The sequence below is a fragment of the Anomaloglossus baeobatrachus genome, chromosome 4 (assembly GCF_048569485.1).
Source record: "Anomaloglossus baeobatrachus isolate aAnoBae1 chromosome 4, aAnoBae1.hap1, whole genome shotgun sequence".
NCBI lineage: Eukaryota > Metazoa > Chordata > Amphibia > Anura > Aromobatidae > Anomaloglossus > Anomaloglossus baeobatrachus.
The window spans coordinates 471963421-471985154 of NC_134356.1; the positions used below are offsets into that span (position 1 = coordinate 471963421).

Here is a 21734-nt window from a genome sequence, read left to right on the forward strand (position 1 = left end):
ATCAGAGGCATGGTCGCGCTCACCTTTCTGTTGTCATCGCGGCCGACGCTGGTTTTCGGCTCGGTGCGCATGATCAGAAGTCCCCGAACTTCCGGTCATGCGCACTACACCAGTTTGAAGCTGGGACGCATACACCTGGCTTCATAGTGCACATGACCGGAAATCCGGGGACTTCTATTCAAGCACATTGGATATTTTGATTAATATTGGATATACCAAGTGTGCGGAGATAAGAAAAGGCTGCACACACTGCTGTCTCTGTGATCTAATAAAGACCGTACCAGGGAGAGTGCAGGTTAGAGGCTGCTCACACTGCTATCCACCCTGTATATATCATTTAATATTGGAGATAAGAGGGGTGCTGCAGTAAGAGTATTACCGGGGTCATAGGAGCATATGAATGGGACGAGTGCAACTGACAAAAAATAATGCCCAGTGTTATTCAATGATACAGGTCAAATCTCTGAGTTTTTCCCCAGCTATAATCGGGTTGAAGAAAAAATTGCAACATTCTGTCATTGACATAGTCTCGTATCATGCGCACCCATGCAAGTCTATGGGTGCGTATCAAACATCTGACTGCACTAGGCAGTCATCCAAATGAAGACCGATATATGCAGGGACAGGTAATGGAGAAAACGGAGAGATTAATTGCTCCATCTTTTCCTCACCTGTGCTCCAATTTTAACGTGAGAGAAAAAGTATGACACTCTGCTCTCACACTTGCAGCAGAGTTTGAGCCGAGTCATTAGCATATCACATTGGATGCTATATACTCATGAGACCCCGCCTAATACATAGTATAGGCTGTCTTCAGGTAATAGCCCTGGAGCTTCCTACTGCATATACTTAAAGGTACCTGTCTTAAAATTAAAGCACATATCTTTGTAAGTGTAACAAAGTGCCAGTCATTTCAGTTCTATAGTGATTATCTCCCTAGACAAAATAAATGTTAATTAGAAGTATTAAAGCATTTATTTACAATCCCAATTCCAAAAGGTTGAGACACTGTGTAAAATGTTAAGACAACAAGATTGAAATGATTTTGAAATCTTATAAAGCCATATTTTATTCACAACAGAGCACAGATCACAGGTAAAAATTAGACAGTTTTCGATTTGATGACCGCAGCTCAAAAAAATTGGGTCAGGGTTAGCAAAAGGCTGCAAAAGTAAGTAACACTAATGAAAAACAAATGGGGGGGTACATTTTCAACTAAGTCATGTGTATAATAAAAGCATGTTCGAGAGGCAGAGTTTCTCAGAAGCAAATATGGTCAGGGATTCACCAATCTGTGAACAATTAAAGGGCCATTTACACGCTGTGACATCGCTAACGATATATCGTCGGGGTCATGGTGTTTGTTACGCACATCCGGCGTCGTTAGCGACATCGCAGCGTGTAACACCTATGAGCGACCTTAAGCGATCGCAAAAGAGGCAAAAATCGTTGGTCTGTGATACGTCGTTCATTTACCAAAAGTCGTTGTCTGGTCAGTAGCGAGGTTGTTTGTCGTTCCTGCGGCAGCACAAATCGCTATTTGTGACACCGCAGGAATGAGGAACAACCTCGTACCTGCAGCTGCACGCAATAAGGAAGGAGGTGGGCGGGATGTTCATTACGCTCATCTCCGCCCCACCGCTTCTATTGGATGGCTGCCGTGTGACGTAGCTGTGACGCCACACGAACCGCCCCCTTAGAAAGGAGGCGGTTCGCCGACCATAGCGACTTCGCAGGGAAGGTAAGTCCATGTGACGGGTGTAAGCGATGTTGTGCGCCACGGGCAGCGATTTGCCGGTGACGCACAACAGACGGGGGCGGGTACGCTCGCTAGCGAGATCGCAGCGTGTAAAGCAGCCTTTAGTCTAAAAATTGTGGAACAATTTCTGAAAATGTTTATTAACATAAAATTGCAGAGGCTTTGATACCGTGTTTGAGGGGATATTCAAAGGATTCAGAGATTCTAGCGAAATCCATGCGTACAAGGGACAAAGGCCAACTGTCAATTTTGGAAGCTTGTGATCTATGTGCTCTTTAGAGCCTTCACACATGTTTTGCTTTCGTCACATTTTTTTCCTCAGCAGATTTGTCACAATACCTGAAGAATTTCCTATTACCAGCAGTGAGGTTAATACGTTGCTTATTTTTTTTACCTGCAGATTTGCAGTAATTCTTTCAGTGGTGCAGATTTCACTCATGCTAAAGAGCGGGGAAAGATCCCCACCAAAAACGCATGTAAAAAACATGTCTACCAAAATGTGTGAATACAGATTGATTGACACAAAAATGTCTGTCCTCACTGAGCCAGTTGTGTGCATGTTATTTGCAATAGTTGTAAATGTCTCACCATTTCTTTTTCTGGATTGGCAGGTTACTCAAAATGATGTAGTTATGTCAGAAAGACTTTTTGGAATTCTTGCCTATATTGCAACTTCAGAGTTACCTCAGTATAGACTCGCTGCACTGCTGGGCGACACCAGGTACGTATCTGGCTTTGTTGTAATACACATTTCAGAATTCAGCTGCTAGCCTCCATGTCACTTTTTTTTTTACTAGAGATTAGAAAGACAAATGCTCTCCCTGATTACGATATACTATTATTTTTAGCTCTTTTATGCTTTTAAAAACCGGCTTCTGATAATTGTTTGACTATATAGAATAGTGATTGGTTTAGAGTTCTGTTTTGATTTATTAACCCATTCCCTCCCCAACATAATTTACGTAAAGGAGGTGTCCATAGTTGTACTGTAGATTCTGTATCTGTACAAAGCTGGTTGTCTTGGTGCTTCTGACAATAGATCTAATAGCAGTTTGTTCTGTGCTACCAGAAGGAGAGGAAAATTGTATAAAGCAGTTCAGTGTGTGGAGAGGAAGAAAAGCATCTAGGTTTTCAGGGAAGTGAAGAAGTCCCATATTTTTGACTGTTGAGTGCAGAAATGGAGGACACACATGTCCACAGGAGAAAAGATCTCAAAGGGTTTGTAACAGTATACAATATGGACCCAGATGTCAGTCAGTGCTGAAGCATGCTTATAATCTCCACACTTAGTGCTGCGAACAGTGACCGTAATTGCTCCGGACACGCCTGCGTGACTAAAAGCCGGCGGGAACAAGCTAATTTTCTCCCAGGTGCAGCACTTTTAGTACTACAGCCAGGCACCATGTATGCTACTAAACTATAGCTTAACCCCATATTTGCAGGTTAATCACATTATTGGACCTAATCGGTTCCCTTTTCACAGCTCATCTCTGAGCATGTAATGTAGCAGTAACATCCAAGTATTGTACAGTTTCTATTGTAAAGAGGCCATTTGGAAGAATGCTAATTACTTGCGCAAACTTTCTGCTGAGGCTGAGCAAGAGGGAATGGGGGGAGATTTTGCTTCTAAAGTCTACTGAATTATGAATTTAGTTTTTGACTATATTGGAGGCTTGAGAAGTGCAATGTGTTGTAGATTATCTCTCTATTTAAACTAAATGATATTAAAAATTATGGACATACACTCAGAGAAGGGTGCCGATGCTGTGAAGGTCCCCTTCCTTTCTTTGCAATGTTGTGCCAGCAGCATCCACTGCCTGTAAGTGTGGCATTTTATTGATCCTTTAATAAGGATCTGAGAGAGACCATTGGAAGTTAGTTGGTTTTTTTTTGTTTTAAATTTTAAAACCTTTTCTGTTAACTATATTTTTTCCATATTTAACATCTTAGCATGTTTCTTCTCAATGTGATTTTTTTTTTTTTTATTGCATTTTGTGCTACACTTTTTGTTTTTCTGACACCTCTACAATATTTTGTATGTTTATTCTCTTATCAAGAAAGAAAACATTCCATCAACTACTGGAGACAAAGTCTAAGAAGATTCTTACAGGTAGTGAAGAAAGTAGCGATAATAAGCGTATTGTTGGAGAAACCCCAACTCGAGCAGCATTACAGTACATTCCACAGGATCTGCTCAATGAGAAGATAGAGGTAAATTTGTACAGTTTGAAAACTAAATGTATTACTTAGCAGTGAATAAGTAGGATAACGTATGAAAACCAGGTAGTATGCAATGGGGATTTCCTCATCATTTATTAGTCACTTCTATGTTGAGGTGCCCATACTTTTGCATCGGTCAAATTTAGTTTAAATGCAGATTGCACATTTTCTGTTAGTACAATAAACCTCATTTCAATCCAGAAATATTACTCAGTCCATCAGTTATTAGATATATGAAACTGAAATAGCTGTTGCAAAAACCCAATTTGTTATAAAGAAAAAAGGTTAACATTAATAGGGGTGCCCAAACTTTATCATATGACTGTATGTGTGTATATATATATATATATATATATATATATATATATATATATATATATATATATATATATATATATATATATATATATATATATATATATATAATACATATATATACATATCTATATCTATCTATCTATTTATTCATTTATATAGCGCTGTTAATTCCACAGCACTTTACATACATTGGCAACACTGTCCCCATTGGGGCTCACAATCTAAATTCCCTATCAGTATATCTTTGGAGTGTGAGAGGAAACCGGAGTACCCGGAGGAAACCCACGCAAACTCGAGGAGAACATATAAACTCCTTGCAGATTGTGTCCTTGGTGGGAATTAAACCCAGGACCCCAGCGCTGCAAGACTGCAGTGCTAACCACTGAGCCACCGTACAATGAGGAGGATTGTTTAAATACCAAGTCTATTTGAACCAAAATATGTATTGGGTCACTTATAGATCAAACACCTGTTGTAAATTTTGCCATTAAACTCCTTGTTAGAGAACAGCAAGTTGTGCAAAAAGTACTGAAATATTGGCAATTAGACCTAGTAAAAGAAAACAATTCATTCTAAATAGTGATGAGGAAATGCAAGGTTTGTTGTTCGTACCAAAACAGACTTTAAAAAAAAAAAAAAAAAAGTTTGGTGTTTGAGTGCATTATGTATGCAAACCACTCGCGCTGGCATTTGCTATGCTCGGGTACGTTTGGTGCTCAGCCCAGTGCAAGCTGCTTGCAGTGTTTGATCGGCTGGCAATCGGGGTAACAGCATGATCGGATGTAGTTTGTGCGAAACAAAAAAAAAATGGAAAAACCCTGCACATCTGCGCCCCGAAGGATATCAGTTTATGGCAAACTGCATGTGGGCGGAGACCTGAACTGCCCAATTAGTGACTTCCATTGGGGTTCAGGTCAAGTCTGGGTCCCAGACCAAACTTTATCTAAAGTCCAGCTGAACCAGACTTCCACTGGTCCACTCATCTCTAATTGTAAACCTTCTTTTACTTTTTAGTATGTTTGTAGTATTTATTATCTTCTTAATGGTGGTATAGCAGCTTGTACTTTCTGATCACTCTGCCCTTGCTATTATAGAAGTTGGCTCTCCATACTGTGAGCTCCTGGTGAGCCTGTAATAGACATCTCAGCCAATCTGAGGGCTCAGAGCTGCAGCTGAACCAATGATGAGTCTGGAGGTTTGGCCCAGACCACCTCAGACTCCCTGTAAGCATAGTACCTAAGCCATAGTCATAGATAACAACTTTGCCCTAATGGAGCTAGTTAAATAGTGGCCAAATGGCAAGGAAAGGAGGTAGCTGTCAGTCATTCACTGTGGGTTCTGACTTGAATTTGGCTTTTGAGCTTCTGACCAGACAGTCACTTTAAGTTTGGGACTTGCTTTGTATAGGTTTTTATGTACTTGGCTAATAGAATCTGTTTATATATTAAAATAAGAGTCATTCTGCATTAATAAAATCTAATTATATGTTATACAACATATTCACTCTCCTGGATCTGAAAATTATCTAAAACTCACAAGGTCAAGTAATTTAACAGTTTAAGTCATTTGCTAAAAAGGAGATAAAATTGTTTGCATTATTCTTTAAGGTCTTTTTCTTGCCAATATATATATATATATATATATATATATATATATATATATATATATATATATATATATATATATATATATATATATATATATAATCGTATTTCAAGGGTTAATTAAGGACAGAAGAGAAAACGAGTTTAAGCGCAAAATCACAAGCCTTCATCACAAAGGCAAAATGCTATTCATTCAAATTAACTATGGGAACACGAAGACACATTGTGTATTGCGAGTACTAATGCCATGAATAGATAGATGCAGTCATCACTCGCTATACTTACACAGTCATCTCGGTGAATGAGGTCAGAACTAGCTGATCTTTTGCCAGAACTATTTATCTAAGTCCTATTCATCCTGCCAAAGATATCATAAGTATGGATTGTTTTCATTTTACAAATGTGCCTGATTTTTTTAGAAATCTTGAGACTATATAGGAAGATGCATCACAGAAAAAAGACCTAATTACCCATACCAGGCCACAACACCTACATAGTGCAGGATGTAGCAGACCCCCCCCCCCCCCCCCCCCCTTCATAGAGTTGTTTAGTATTACGGATGCACTTGGGTAAGGCTTGTATTGAGCGCTAGTCACACATACATGTAGTGTACCTCGCTGGCTCACATCCTAGTAGTTACGCCCATACTACTATTAGATTAGGCGGCTGCCCAGCATTATGTACCGCACCCCCTCAGGCTGACCCAACTTTCCATTCACTATTGGTTTACATCTCTCTTATCTCTATTCTGAGGTGCCTTTGATACTTGCATATGTATTAACTATTTCATTCTTGCCCATTATTTGGGGGATATTATTACCATACATTATCCCTCTGCTGTGTATTGTAGACTGACTCCTTAATATTGCTGCCTTTAATGGCATTGTTAAATACAGTTGAAGAAATGTAGAATATATTTTTCTTACATTTGTGTATCATCTTACCTCAGACCTTTTGGCGTTCCTTGAATTGTATTATGGATTTTATTGTTCTTTGTGTTTTTTTTTTTTTGTTTTTTTTTTTATTCCAACTCCTGGTTTTTATCCTTTATCTTATTGTCTGTGATGAGCATCAATATATATTTCTTAATTATTCTCCTTATTATTATTATTTGGTATTGCGGCTTACATTGTTTGTTAGTACTTTTATTTGGAGTGTCCCCTTTAGGATACGCTCACAATAGCATATAACGCAGATTAGTGCTAGCCGATGTTTTATCGGGGCTTCGCATGACCAGTGTCGCTTCCAGTGCGTCCTGGTGCCGAGTGCAAAGGGCGACACACGCGTCCATGGTGGCCGCCACTTTGGTGGTGGCGGCCGCCCTGTCTCCTGGGACTGCGCAGGCCACATCATCGGACGGGTCCTGATGTTGAGCGCTTGGCGGTCGCACGGCACATGCGCGAGGGGCCGGTGCATGGAAGACCTGGCAGGCTTTACTGAGGCCAGCCTGAGAGGCAGTATTGGCGGCCTTAACCCGTCCGGGCTGTGCATGTGGTGGGGGGGTCAGGAGGCCCCTCTGTCCATTGAGTGCGCCGGAGAAGGGCATCAGCACAATAAGCAGATGTGGCCTGGAGGCGTTCCGAACGGGGGGCTGTTGAGCTCTCCTGCCTTTTTAACCTCATAACGACGGCCGTACGACTTAAAGCGGCGGCAAAACAGGGTACTTTTTCTGTTCCGCCGCTTTAAAACGGCGGCCCGAAAGATTCCTGTAGCGCCCCCCAGCGACCGAAAATCTCGGGGGTTTCAGCTACCGGGGGTAGCTGAGACCCCCCAGATTATGAATCGGGGTGTTTTTTTTGGACCCCGATCATGTGATCGGCGGTATACACTGTATACCGACGAACACATGAAAAAAAAAGAAATGGCCGGTAAAACTGATTTCTTTTTCATCTGACATGATCAAACATGTCAGATGAGAAAGAAATCTAAACCCCTAGTGCCCCCAAAGCCCCCGGTACCGGAGAGTCCCCCCACCACCCCTACCCCCCCTCCGGAGCACTCAAAATGGCGCCGAAGCGCACAGAAAACTGCCGCCGGCTCTGCATTCATTTCCCTCCGATCTGAAATGATCAAACATTTCAGATCGGAGGGAAATGTCCTCCCCCTGACCCCTCCTCCGGTCCACCGGAGCCCCCTCCGGTTCTCCAGAGCCACCACCCCCCTCCCCCCTCCGGAGCGTGGAAGATGGCGGCGCACAGCGCGCGGCCGCATTCATTCTGCTCTTTCTGCCGCATGTGACACGTCACATGCGACAGAAAGGTGTCCCCAGGTCCCGCTAGGTCACCCCCCGTCACCCCCCCCAGCCACCGGTCTTACGTTACCTGTCTGGTGATCCGTCCCGCGATCACGCCGCCTCCTTCTTCAATGCTGGCGGCGCATGCGCAGACAGCGGCTGTCAGCTGGATCCCTGCAAGCAGGGACCCTGACGTCGCTGCTGCACAGGCTCCACTGTGGACCGGGGGAGGGTGAGTGCGGTAATCTGCAGTCACACTCCTCACATGGAAAGACTGCTGTTCCAGAAAATGGGGGGTACGTTCTGTGAGCGTGCCCCTCATATTCTGGAATGAGGTTACTGCAGGTCACTCTGCCCTAGGTTGGACCGGGGCAGTGTGAGTGCAGTATTCTCAGATTACTGCACCCACACTGCTCATGGAGAGCTTGCTCTTCCAGAAAATGGGGGATACGTTCCCTGAACGTGCCCCCCATATTCTAGAAGATCCAGAGTCGGCGTGGGACCTCCAAAATGGATTACAGCGACCGGAATTTCTTTATTTTCAATAAATTGGGGAAAGAGGAATGTTTCGGGGAGTGTTTTTTCAAATAAATTTTTTTTTGTCTTTTTTTTTTTCTATTACTGACTGGGTTAGTGATGTCGGGTATCTGTTTAGATGCCGTGACATCACTAACCCCAGGGCTTGATGCCAGGTGACATTACAGCTGGTATCAACCCCATATATTACCCCATCTGCCACCGCACCAGGGCGCGGGATGAGCTGGGGCGAAGCGCCAGGATTGGCGCATCTAATGGATGCGCCACTTCTGGGGCGGCTGCGGCCTGCTATTTTTAGGCTGGGAAGAGTCCAATAACCATGGCTCTTCCCACCCTGAGAATACCAGACCCCAGCTGTCCGCTTCACCTTGGCTGGTGATCTAATTTGGGGGGGACCCCACGTTTTTGTTTGTTTTTTTTTTTTAAAAAAACGCCTGGGGAGCCCTCCAAATTGATCACCAGACAAGGTGAAGCTGTCAGCTGTGGTTTGCAGGCTACAGCGGTCTGCTTTACCCTAGCTGGCTATCAAAAATAGGGGGGACCCCACGTCGTTTATTTTAATTATTAATTTTTTGGGGGGCTAAATACAAGGCTAGGCACCCTTTAGTGCCACATGAAAGGCACTAAAGGGCGCCAGCTTAGAATATGCAGGGGGTGGGACGTTATATATGTTTGACATCTATCATTTTAGGCTGTGCGCCCATAATCGGGGTTTGCAGCGTTTTGGGCGCAGAGTGTGTCCATAGTGTGTCCCTGTGTCCATAACGCTGCGTTGTGCAGTAGAAGCACAGTGGAAGGATTTTTAGAAATCCCGTGCCCACTGTGCTTCTTTTCTCCGCAGCATAAACCGACCTGTGGCGCAGCTTCCCGAGCCTCAGCATGTCAATTTATGCTGCGGAGATGAGTGTTCTCTGCAGGTAGCATAGAGCTCCACAGCGGCCTGAACCCAAATCGTGGGCATGGGCAGCTGCGTTCTCCCGTGGACAACACTCACATCTCTGCAGGAGGCTGACACTGTGTACTGGACGCCGTGTCGCTGGATCATGGCCACATAGCCTAAAAGTGAGACATTTGTTGCTACAGCAACATTTTTGTGAAGTACCTGTGGATTCAAAATGCTTACTATACTCCTGAATAAAATCCAGTTTCCAAAATGGAGTCACTTGTGGGGGGTTTCTGCTGTATAGGTACCCAAGGGGCCCTGCAAATGTGACATGGTGCCCGCAATTTATTTTAACTTTTCCAGAATTCAAATGGTGCTCCCTCCATTCCAAGCCCTCCCATTTATCCAAACAGAGGTTTTTGGCCACATGTGGGGTATCCCTGTGCTCATAAGACATTGGATAACAACCTGTGGGGTCCACTGTTTGTTGTTGTCTCTTGAAAAAGTGAGAAATTTGATGCTAAAGCAACATTTTTGTGAAAAAAATGAAAATTTTCAATATGGCAACCTAAGCTTATCAAATTCTGTGAAGTACTCGTGGATTCAAACTGCTCACTATACACCTAGATAAAAGCCTTGAGGTGTCTTGTTTCCAGAATGGAGTCACTTGTGGGGGACCGCCACTGTTTAGGCACCTCAGGGGCTCTCCAAATGCAACCTGGCGTCCGCTATTGATTCCAGCCAATTTTGCAGTCAAATGGCACTCCTTCCCTTCCGAGCCCTGCCATGCGCCCAAACAGTTGATTTCCACCACATATAAGGTATCGCCAAACTCAGGAGAAATTGCACAATAAATGTTATGCTGAATTTTTTCCTTTTACTCTTGGAAAAAAAAAAGCTACCTGGTTGAAATAACAATTTTGTGGTAAAATTTTTTTTTTTTTTTTCATGGCTCAACGTTATAAAATTCTGTGAAGCACCTGAGGGTTCAGGGTACTCACCAAACATCTAGATAAATTCCTTGAGGGGCCTAGTTTCCAAAATGGGGTCACTTGTGCGGGGTTTCTGCTGTTTAGGTACCTTAGGGGACCTCCAAATGCGACATGGTGCCCGCAATCTTTTTCAGCCAAATTTCTTTTCCAAAATTCAAATATTGCTCCTTTCGTTCCAAGCCCTCCCATTTGTCCAAACAAAGGTTTCAGACCACATGTGAGGTATCACCGCGCTCATAAAAAAGTGGTTAACAAACCTTGAGGTCAAATTTTTGGAATTACCTCTTGAAAAAGTGAGAAAATTGATGCTAAAGCAACATTTTTGAGAAAATTATTAAAATTTTCAATATGACAACGTAACGTTAACAAAATCTGTGAAGTACCTGTGGATCTAAAATGCTCACTATACCCCTAGATAGAAGCCTTGAGGGGTCTAGTTTCCAAAATGGTGTCACTTGTGAGGGATTTCTTCTGTTTAGGTACCTTAGCGGACCTGTAAATGCAACATGGTGCCCGCAATCTATTTCAGCCAAATTTGCTTTCCAAAATTCAAATATTGCTCCTTCTGTTCCGAGCCCTCCCATTTGTCCAAACAGAGGTTTCTGACCACATGTGGGGTATCGGCGCACTCATAAGAAAGTGGGGAACAAGTTTTGGGGTCCATTTTGTTGTGTTATTTCTTCTAAAAGTGAATAAATTTGGGTTAGAGCAACATTTTTAGGTAAAATTTAATTTTTGCTTTTTTTCATTCCACATTGCTTTTGTTCATGTGAAGCACCTGAAGGGTTAATAAACTTCTTGAATGTGGTTTTGAGTACTTTGGGGGGTGCAGTTTTTAGAATGGTGTCACTTTTGGGTATTTTCTGTCATCTAGGCCTATTGAAGTCACTTCAAATGTGATGTGGTCCCTAAAAAACTGGTTTTGTAAATTTTGATGTAAAAATGAGAAATTGCTGATAAACTTTGAACCCCTCTAACTTCCTAACAAAAAAAAAATTTGTTTCCAAAATTGTGCTGATGTAAAGTAGACATGTGGGAAATGTTATTTATTAACTATTTTGTGTCACAGAAATCTCTGGTTTAACGGTATAAAAATTCAAAAGTTGAAAATTGCTAAATTTTCAACATTTTTGCCAATATTCAATTTTTTTCATAAATAAACGCAAAAAATATTGTCCTAAATTTGGTACTAACATGAAGTCCAATATGTGACGAAAAAACAATCTCAGAATCACCGGGATCCGTTGAAGCGTTCCAGAGTTATAACCTCATGAAGTGACACTGGTCAGAATTGCAAAATTTGGTCTGGTCATTAAGGTGAAAATTAGCTCCGTCACTAAAGGGTTAAAGATGTATAAAACCAACAATGGTTCGTCCGTTGACGCCCCCAGGAAGGGCTCGTCCGTCGACAAGCCTCAGTCTAAACCGGTACCCTCTCTGTTCATCTTGATGGTGAGTAATATCTGTAAGTGCTCAGTTTTTTACTGTGGTTTTCCGGTTTCTTTCTTCTTTTAGACTTGACAGAAGTCCGGGAAACGATCCGAAAAATTTGAACATAAAGTATGCCCCTTATGTGACAACCCTTTGCCAGATTCCTACAGCAAACGGTTGTGCCATTCCTGTATTCAGCAGACCCTCTGGGAAGAGACGCTGGATTTTGTATCGGACCTCCGGTCAATCATGAAAGCTGAAGTCCAGTGCTCCCTGCGGTCTCTAAAACCTAAAAAAAGAGCCCCAGGCAAGCTGCGAGAGGACTCAATCAGGACTCAAGCCTCTGATCTCTTAGATTCTTCAGTTGATGAGAGTGAACTCTTATTCTTCCTCGGGCTCCTCTACTTCAGATAAGGGTAGTTGTTACTGTTTCCCCATGGAAGATATGGGAAGCTTACCTAAAGCAGTTAGGTCCACAATTGGCCTCACAGAACAAAAGCCTCAGCGCTCTATACAGGATGTTATGTTCGGGGGATTAGGGCAAAAGAAGTGTTGCTCCTTCCCCCTGAATGAAAATGTTAAAAGCCTAATTACAAGAGAGTGGAAGAGACCTGATAGGAAAAATACTACCATGTCTTCTTTTAAGCACAAATATCCCTTTGATGAAGCCTGTTCATCTTGGGAGAAAGCTCTTAAGTTAGATGTTGCAGTGGCCAAGATGTCACGAAAGTTTGCCCTTCCCTTTGAAGACATGGGTACCCTTAAAGACCCGTTAAACAGGCAGATTTTTTTCTAAAGAACGCTTGGGAGACATAAGCAGAGGGTCTAAAACCAGCCGTTGCAGCAACTTGTATAGCCAGGTCACTGATTATCTGGCTAGATCACTTGGAACGGCAATTAAAGACGGGCTGTTCTAGAGAGGACACCCTGGCGTCCCTTCCTCTAATCCATGGAGCAGCGGCTATTCTAGCGGATGCATCTGTAGACTCCACAGTTCTTGCAGTCAGAGCTTCAGCCCAGTCCAACGCAGGCTTTATGGTTGAAATGTTGGCCAGGAGACCTACAGACAGAGTCAAAGTTATATCTGCTACCCTGTACATATGACTTCCTCTTTGGTCCCACCTTTGATGGCATTTTGGAAAAGTTGCTGACAAAAATAAGCGCTTCCCTGCTTTGTCTTTTTCCTCTCGCAGGAACACCTTCAACGGGAGGCGGAGATGTAGTCGGCAAGGAGCCTCAACTGGCCGGTCGTATTGGCAGGACCGCACTACAAATAAAAAAAGAATTCATGTTTAATAGACCCACCCAGGATAAGAAATCCTCCTAATTTCCCACCTCCCCAGGTAGGAGGAAGACTATCGCTCTTCCTCTTAGCCTGGGAACGTATGTCCTCAAATAGATGTGGACATAGTTAGACATGGTCTAAGGTTCTCTTTTTTTTTTTTTTTGTTCCCCTCCCCATAGATACCGCCCCACCTCCCTACGAGCTGCATTGGAACAAACTGCCCTGGAATTCGAAGTCCTCAGTCTTCTCAACAAGTCAGTATTAGTGCAGGTACCACCGCAAGAGGAAGGCGTCGGTTATTACTCCCCCCTCTGCCTTATCCGAAAACCAGACTGTTCCTTCCGCACGATAATCAACCTAAAATGGCTGAATCAAGATCTACGGGTCTCCACCTTCAAAATGGAGTCAGTAAAAACGGCAGTCAAACTTTTTTTCTACATTGTTACATAGTAGTCATCGATCTCAAAGAAGCCTATTACCATATTCCAATTTCACCTCGGTTCCATCAATTCCTGATAGTGGCTCTAGAAATGCAGGGACGCCTCCGCCACTTCCAATTCAAGGTTCTACCATTCGGTATCGCCATCACACCAACGGTTTTCACAAAACTCATTTTGGAAGTGTCTGCTCATCTTCGGAAGGAGAAAGTATTACTCGTGCGATACCTGGACAATTTCCTCATTGTGGGTCACTCGGCTACTCATTTCTCCACACAATTACATCTAGTTATGTCCAAACTTCAAGAACGAGGTTGGCTTCTCAATCTCGACAGGTCTCGCCTGGTCTCGCTTACAACACAATTTTTCTAAACCTAGTTCTTGATTCTGGGGTCCAGGACTGCCACCTCCCTCAGGACAAAGTCCTGAAGGTGCAGAGTCAGGTGGGGAACGCCATACGGTCCCCAACCATGTTCTTACGGCAGGCCATGTCTCTTCTGGGTCTGTTAACATCTTGCATTCTGGCAGTTCCATGGGTGCAGGCCCACACAAGGGTCCTCCAATGGGACATATTGGCTCTCTAAGAGTCTCTGGGCCAGGCACTGGACAAACTCATTTTCCTGGGACACTCCACTATAGCCTCCCTTCATTGATGGATTCAAGACTCCACCTTCGCAAAGGTGGTTCCTGGGTCGGTATCTCCAAAAAGGATTGTCCGCACAGGTGCCAGTCCGTACGGATGGGGAGCCCATTTAAATGCTTCTCTGGTACAGAGCAGCTGGCTAGCATCGGAGGAGAGTTTCTTCCAATGCGAAGGAACTGCTAGCAATAGAGAAAATTTTATTAAAACTCCAGCCATCCTTGAAGGCTCATCCGGTCAGAATCCTGTAAGACAATCAAGTCTCAGTGGCCTTTTTAAATAATCAAGGGGGAACGCGCTCGAACACCCTGATGGACATAGCATCACATATTCTCCAGTGGGCAGAGGTAGATATCCCCTCATTGTCTGTACTCCACATCCGCGGACAGGATAATCTTACTACAGATTTTCTCAGCAGGGTCAGGTTACGTCAGTGAAAATGGACTTTAAAAGATTCTATTTTTACTCAATTAGTCCATCCATCCAGACATCGACCTCTTAGCCACACGGGCCAATCGAAATCTCTCTCATTTCTGCTTCCTAAATCCACGCGAGCATCCTCATGCGTTAGATGCTCTTTCCATAACATGGAACTTCCGGTTAACCTACGCTTTTCCACCTCTGCTCTTCATGCCTCTGACTCTGCGGAAGATAAGAACGCACAGGGCGAGAGTCATCCTAATAGCCCCCTTCTGGCCCAAGGGGCCTTGGTTCTTTTGGCTCCAGCAGATGTCACTGTCGGATCCATAGGTCCTTCCAGAGAGCTCAGACCTACTGTCTCAAGGACCATGTCTCCACCCGGTGGCTTGCAGTCTGCACCTCACGGCGTGGAACTTAAGCGGAGAGTGCTGGAACAAAGAGGCTTCTCAGCTGGAGTAGTTTCCACCCTGCTTGCCAATGGACAGCTAGTCACCACCCAGATTTATTCCCATACCTGGTATACGTTTTTAGACATTTCAGGGGCTAATTCACTAGGGGAAGTTCCCATTTCCCAGATCTTGGAGTTCCTTCAGTCGGGGTTAGATCTAGGACTCGTAGTAAACACACTAAAAGTTCAGGTCTCTGCACTGGGGGCACTTTACAGTTGCGATCTGGCACAGAATCATTGGATTTCCCAATTTATTAAGGCATGTGTTAGGTCCCAACCTGTTTGCTTCCCTAGGTTATCTCCTTCGGATCCTAATTTAGTATTGTCAGCGTTGATGGAAACCCTCCTTCGAGCCACTTACTGACATTTCCATTAAATTCCTTTCGTTAAAATTATGCCTCCTAGTGGCCTTGACCTCGGCTAGATGAATTGTGGACATTCAAGCTCTATCTACAGAAACCCCTTTCACCAATATTTGGGAGGACAGGGTGATTATTAAGCCTGACCCCTCCTACCTTCCAAAAGTAGTCTCTAAATTCCATAGGTCCCAATAAATTGTGCTCCCTACTTTCTGTAAAAATCCTAGCAATGGTAAAGAAAGGAAGCTGCACACTGTGGATGTACGGAGATACTTACTGCAGTACATATCAGTAACCAAGGACTGGAGGAAAGAAAAATCACTATTTGTAGCCTACCAGAGCCAGCGTAGGGGGTTCAGGGCTTCAAAATAATCTTTAGACAGACGGATCATGGATGCAATTAGCCTAGCCTATGTAGCTAGCGGTAGGGGGTTCCTGTGGCGCTTAAAGTTCATTCCACAAGGGCCATAGCAGTGTGCCGCCCCTGCAGCGGTCGAACCGCTCGGTTACTGTGGCTCGAGGGTCTCCGGACCCAGGGGCTTGCGGCCACTCAAATGTAAAGGGGATTATTTACAGGGGATAAATGTTCATGATGCCACCCGTGGTTCGCAGTAAGGGGAGTACCGCCGCTGCCGATGGTAGTACCCAGGGGAGATGGAGTGGGGCAGCCAGATGACGTTCCCTCTACGGGTAGGGGAAGGGCCCGGGACTCTGGATGGTGCTGGATTGAGTGTGAACAGTGCTGATTGAAGTATCCCTCGGGGTGCTGGATGAGGGTGAACAGTGCAATAGAAAGGGAGACACACGCAGCTGGTAAACCAAACCTCAGTACTCACTATCGCAGCTCTGTGGGGACGGCTGGTTTCTGTCCCTTGTACTTCAGGTGTCGACCTGGTGAGCTGGTGCAAGATCCAGGTGGCTACCAGTGTCCGTGCAAATGTGTCCTGTGTGTCCTCGTTATCCAGCGATCAGTAGAAGGAACCTGGGCTGAGCTCCAGCTCCCAAGCCCCAGGGTCTGCAGCAGAAAGTTGAGCTGCCTCAGTCCCCCCCCCCACCCCAGCGCTGGTGCCTTCCTACACCCAGGCTGGTCTCATGGGATGCTGCCTCAGACAGCCTCCATCTCCACTCTCTCTGTGTCATAGCTACTTCCTCTTATACCCCATGTGGCACCCGCCCCCAGTGGTTGTCCTGGAAACCAAAAAAGTCCCATGCTCTCTGGATGGCTGACTCTCCCTACCCAGGACCAGGCTACTCCCACTCCAAAGGAAGGGCACCTAACTGCATGTAAAGTGTGTGTGATGTCAACACTGGCAAGCCACCGGTCAGTTACCCCAGAGGGCCACTACTCCTTAACTCAGTTGCAGTACCCTGTAGTGACCAGGTCTCTGGGGCGCTACATTAGCATCCTGAGCGGAACGATCAGATGCCTCCATTGAAAACATATGTAAGGCAGTCACCTGGTCTTTGCCCTCTACCTTCTATCGGCACTACCAGCTGGATCTCTCGGGCTCGGATGTCACCTTTGGGAGCTGGGTGCTACAGGTGGTGCTCCCACCCTAATTATTATTTCTCTGTAATTCTCTTGTGGGGTACTGTCATGGGTGACAGAAAAACACTCAAATTACTTATCGGTGATTATATATATATTTTTTTTTTATACCCTCCGGATGAGGGTTCTTCACCTTTCTGTTTTTCCCATTACACTTGGTGTTCTCCTCCTTAGTGGTTATGGTGCTTAAGGATGCATTAAGAATAATTTGTTTCCTGGAGGTCCTTTCATGCTCTGCAATCCAACTGATGCGGGGAGAGGAACCGCCCATTTTTATCCTGTATGTTTCCTGTCCTTGAGGGCGGATCCCTCTCGCGTGCGTGATGCCATGGGTTCTGAAAAAACACATTACCGGTGAGTAATTTGAGTGTTTTTGCCCTTGGCACTCACATTACATACTAAGTAAATGTAGATATTTTGAAAAAAAATGTTACTTTTTTTTTTTTTTTTTTTTATGGTTTCCAGACTACCCTGTCTATTGATCCTGTGGCTTACATAAGTCTATGACTTTTCCGTCTTGGTGTTTCAATGATAAGTAGTGTAGATGTAGATAGCCTTTCCTGATTATAGCATACTGTGTATTAATTTTATTTTTGTTCCTTCTACAGTCGCAGTTTTTCACATTTTCAAGTTCTAACAAAACCTATAAACAACTTTGCATTGTTGGTAGCAAAACAGAAAACTAGCTATGATTTCCCACAAAATCCCCAATTAATGAGGATCCCCAGTTGAGCTTATTTGTCAAAAAATGCACTTTTACCATTAATAATTTGCTTGAAAGGATTTCTTTTTATTTTACCCTAAATGATCCAAGTCATGATCTAATGCTTTTAGGCAGGAACAAAACACCCCCCCCTTCCTCCATCATTGACTTTGGATTCATGTCTAATGGACTCTGATACAATATAAATAACATCAGCCTGTAAAATTTCAAGCAAAAGTGATTTTAAGTCATAAACTGTATTTTATTTTGCAAATATTCAATGTTAGATTAAAATCTTATAATGATACCGTGTTACATTGAATTTCACCTTACTTTTTATGTTAACATTGGTTATTAATGCGGAATAATACATGGGTGACTAAACTTTCTAGTAAAGTACTATGGGAGAAAAATTGCTTTTAGGATATAGTATACAATGACAGAAGTATATTAAAGTACCACTTTGTTGTGTGTATATGTGTGTGTGTGTGTGTGTGTGTATGTGTGTGTGTATATATATATATATATATATATATATATATATATATATATATATAATACACAGTGCCTACAAGTAGTATTCAACCCCCTGCAGATTTAGCAGGTTTACACATTCGGAATTAACTTGGCATTGTGACATTTGGACTGTAGATCAGCCTGGAAGTGTGAAATGCACTGCAGCAAAAAAGAATGTTATTTCTTATTTTATTTTTTTTTTTAAATTGTGAAACGTTTATTCAGAGGGTCATTTATTATTCAACCCCTCAAACCACAAGAATTCTGTTTGGTTCCCCTAAAGTATTAAGTAGTATTTCAGGCACAAAGAACAATGAGCTTCACATGTTTGGATTAATTATCTTTTTCCAGCCTTTTCTGACTAATTAAGACCCTCCCCAAACTTGTGAACAGCACTCATACTTGGTCAACATGGGAAAGACAAAGGAGCATTCCAAGGCCATCAGAGACAAGATCGTGGAGGGTCACAAGGCTGGCAAGGGGTACAAAACCCTTTCCAAGGAGTTGGGCCTACCTGTCTCCACTGTTGGGAGCATCATCCGGAAGTGGAAGGCTTATGGAACTACCGTTAGCCTTCCACGGCCTGGACAGCCTTTGAAAGCTTCCACCCGTGCCGAGGCCAGGCTTGTCCGAAGAGTCAAGGCTAACCCAAGGACAACAAGGAAGGAGCTCCGGGAAGATCTCATGGCAGTGGGGACATTGGTTTCAGTCAATACCATAAGTAACGTACTCCACCGCAATGGTCTCCGTTCCAGACGAGCCCGTAAGGTACCTTTACTTTCAAAGCGTCATGTCAAGGCTCGTCTACAGTTTGCTCATCATCACTTGGAGGACTCTGAGACAGACTGGTTCAAGGTTCTCTGGTCTGATGAGACCAAGATCGAGATCTTTGGTGCCAACCACACACGTGATGTTTGGAGACTAGATGGCACTGCATACGACCCCAAGAATACCATCCCTACAGTTAAGCATGGTGGTGGCAGCATCATGCTGTGGGGCTGTTTCTCAGCCAAGGGGTCTGGCCATCTGGTCCGCATCCATAGTAAGATGGATAGCACGGCCTACCTGGAGATTTTGGCCAAGAACCTCCGCTCCTCCATCAAGGATCTTAAGATGGGTCGTCATTTCATCTTCCAACAAGACAACGACCCAAAGCACACAGTCAAGAAAACCAATGCCTGGTTCAAGAGGGAAAAAATCAAGGTGTTGCAGTGGCCTAGTCAGTCTCCTGACCTTAACCCAATTGAAATCTTGTGGAAGGAGCTCAAGATTAAAGTCCACATGAGACACCCAAAGAACCTAGATAACTTGGAGAAGATCTGCATGGAGGAGTGGGCCACGATAACTCCAGAGACCTGTGCCGGCCTGATCAGGTCTTATAAAAGACGATTATTAGCTGTAATTGCAAACAAGGGTTATTCCACAAAATATTAAACCTAGGGGTTGAATAATAATTGACCCACACTTTTATGTTGAAAATTTATTAAAATTTAACTGAGCAACATAACTTGTTGGTTTGTAAGATTTATGCATCTGTTAATAAATCCTGCTCTTGTTTGAAGTTTGCAGGCTCTAACTTCTTTGCATCTTATCAAACCTGCTAAATCTGCAGGGGGTTGAATACTACTTGTAGGCACTGTGTGTGTGTGTGTGTGTGTGTGTGTGTGTGTGTGTGTGTGTGTGTGTATGTATGTATGTATGTAATATATATATATATATATATATATATATATATATATATAACACCATTCTGTTCTTAATGTGTAGTAAAATACCAATACTGGTGCTGGCACCAATGCGATCCCTGTCCGCCATCTTGTAACCACAACACTGATTGATAGAAAGTAAGAGCTAACGATCACTAAGTCTTGGCTTGATTAACACATCTGTATTTTTGATCAGTATTTCATCAGTATTTGTATAGCATGAAAAACGAAAAAATTATCAGCTCACCCGATTAGTTGTCCTGTGTTGGGTGAAGTCCTGGGTGATAGAAAGCCTCAATTGGATTCTTACATTTTCTACAAACCGGGAACAGACATTAGTGTTATCACCTTTTGGTGCTGAAATTAAAATAAATAAATAAGTACGTTGGAGTGGTACTGTAAACCTGACAGCAACATAGAGTAGATGGTCTGTAGATGTCAGTTTTATGCCCTTTTAAGCAATGTAATGGCAGATATTTATGCCATTTATTACTAAAGGTATGGTAGTAGTCCATGCCCTGACTCATTTATGCACAATTTATATCTGTAAGTTATGTATAAAATAGTACAAATAGGTGGTGCTAGAGCTCTAGTCCTCTTCCCCTCTGAAGAGGATTTTTGCATAATTAAGCAGAGCAGCATTGTAATCAAGGTAGTGGAGCTACCTTAGAGTAATGTTGAACGAACCCACTGATGTTGACATATTTGGCAAACTGTCTAATGATTATAGGGGCACCAGCCGACTTGTTGGTCGGGGAAGATGTCAATCGCACACGTCCAATTTTGAACTGGCAAACGCATTGCTCTCACTGTTAGAGAACATAGGAACCCTTCTCCAAACCAGCGCTCATATATATGGGAGAGTTGGCTAACCGCCATCTAATGTGCATGACTAGCTTTAGTTTCTGCTGAAACCCTGGTTTTTTTATACCTTGCATCACATTTATGTATTTTAGGCATGGTATGTCAGAAAGCAGCTGGGATCAAGGTGTGACCTAAATTGTAATCCTGTGTGCCAAAATTGCATTGGTATTGAACAACAATCGGCTCAACTTAGTTGACCAAAGTAGCCCAACTAATAGATAATGTAAATGTGGTTTACATAGGATAAAGATGCACCATATTTATCAAACAGCATGAGCCATTGTGATGAAATATAAACATTTTAAGAATATCTTGGATATATTTGCACTGTCTAAGACCTCATTCAGATGTCTGTCATCCTTCTAGTATGTAAAATACCAGTACGTGATTCAATGATTCTTTTGGACCCATGTTTCATTAGTATTTTGCCAGTGTGTTTCATCAGTGATTTTTTTTCACTAATTTAAAAAGAAAAAAAAAAAGTGTAAGGCTATGTGTCCACGGTAGAATGTTGCTGCAGATTTTTCTGCATGAAAATCCGCGGCTTTCCCGCAAAATCCGCACCTTTTCAAAGGTGCGGATTTGCCACGGAATTGGCGCGGATTTTGATGCGGATTTTTTTTTTCTTTTTTCCCAATTCTGAAGCCAAAATCCGTATCAAAATCCGCAACAATAATTGACATGTTGCAGATTTTTCCGGATCAAAATCCGCACCAAATCCGCCGCGGAAAAATCCGCAGCATGGGCACAGCATTTCCAAAAAGCCATAGAAATGGCTGGGAAGTGCCGCTGCTGCAGATTTTCGGAAAATCCGCGGCTTTTCCGCGAGA

The 21734-nt window shown here is 43.3% G+C and overlaps 1 protein-coding gene across 3 annotated transcripts in view; it reads left to right on the forward strand.

The window, feature by feature from the left end:
* Positions 1-21734, forward strand: part of LRRC49 (leucine rich repeat containing 49) — a 230880-nt gene that overhangs the window by 206981 nt on the left and 2165 nt on the right. For all 3 annotated transcript variants that reach the window (XM_075345709.1, XM_075345711.1, XM_075345710.1), the window contains 2 exons: positions 2371-2480; positions 3817-3970. In XM_075345709.1, coding sequence (XP_075201824.1) covers positions 2371-2480; positions 3817-3970 — 264 coding nt within the window. The remainder of the gene's footprint in view (positions 1-2370; positions 2481-3816; positions 3971-21734) is intronic.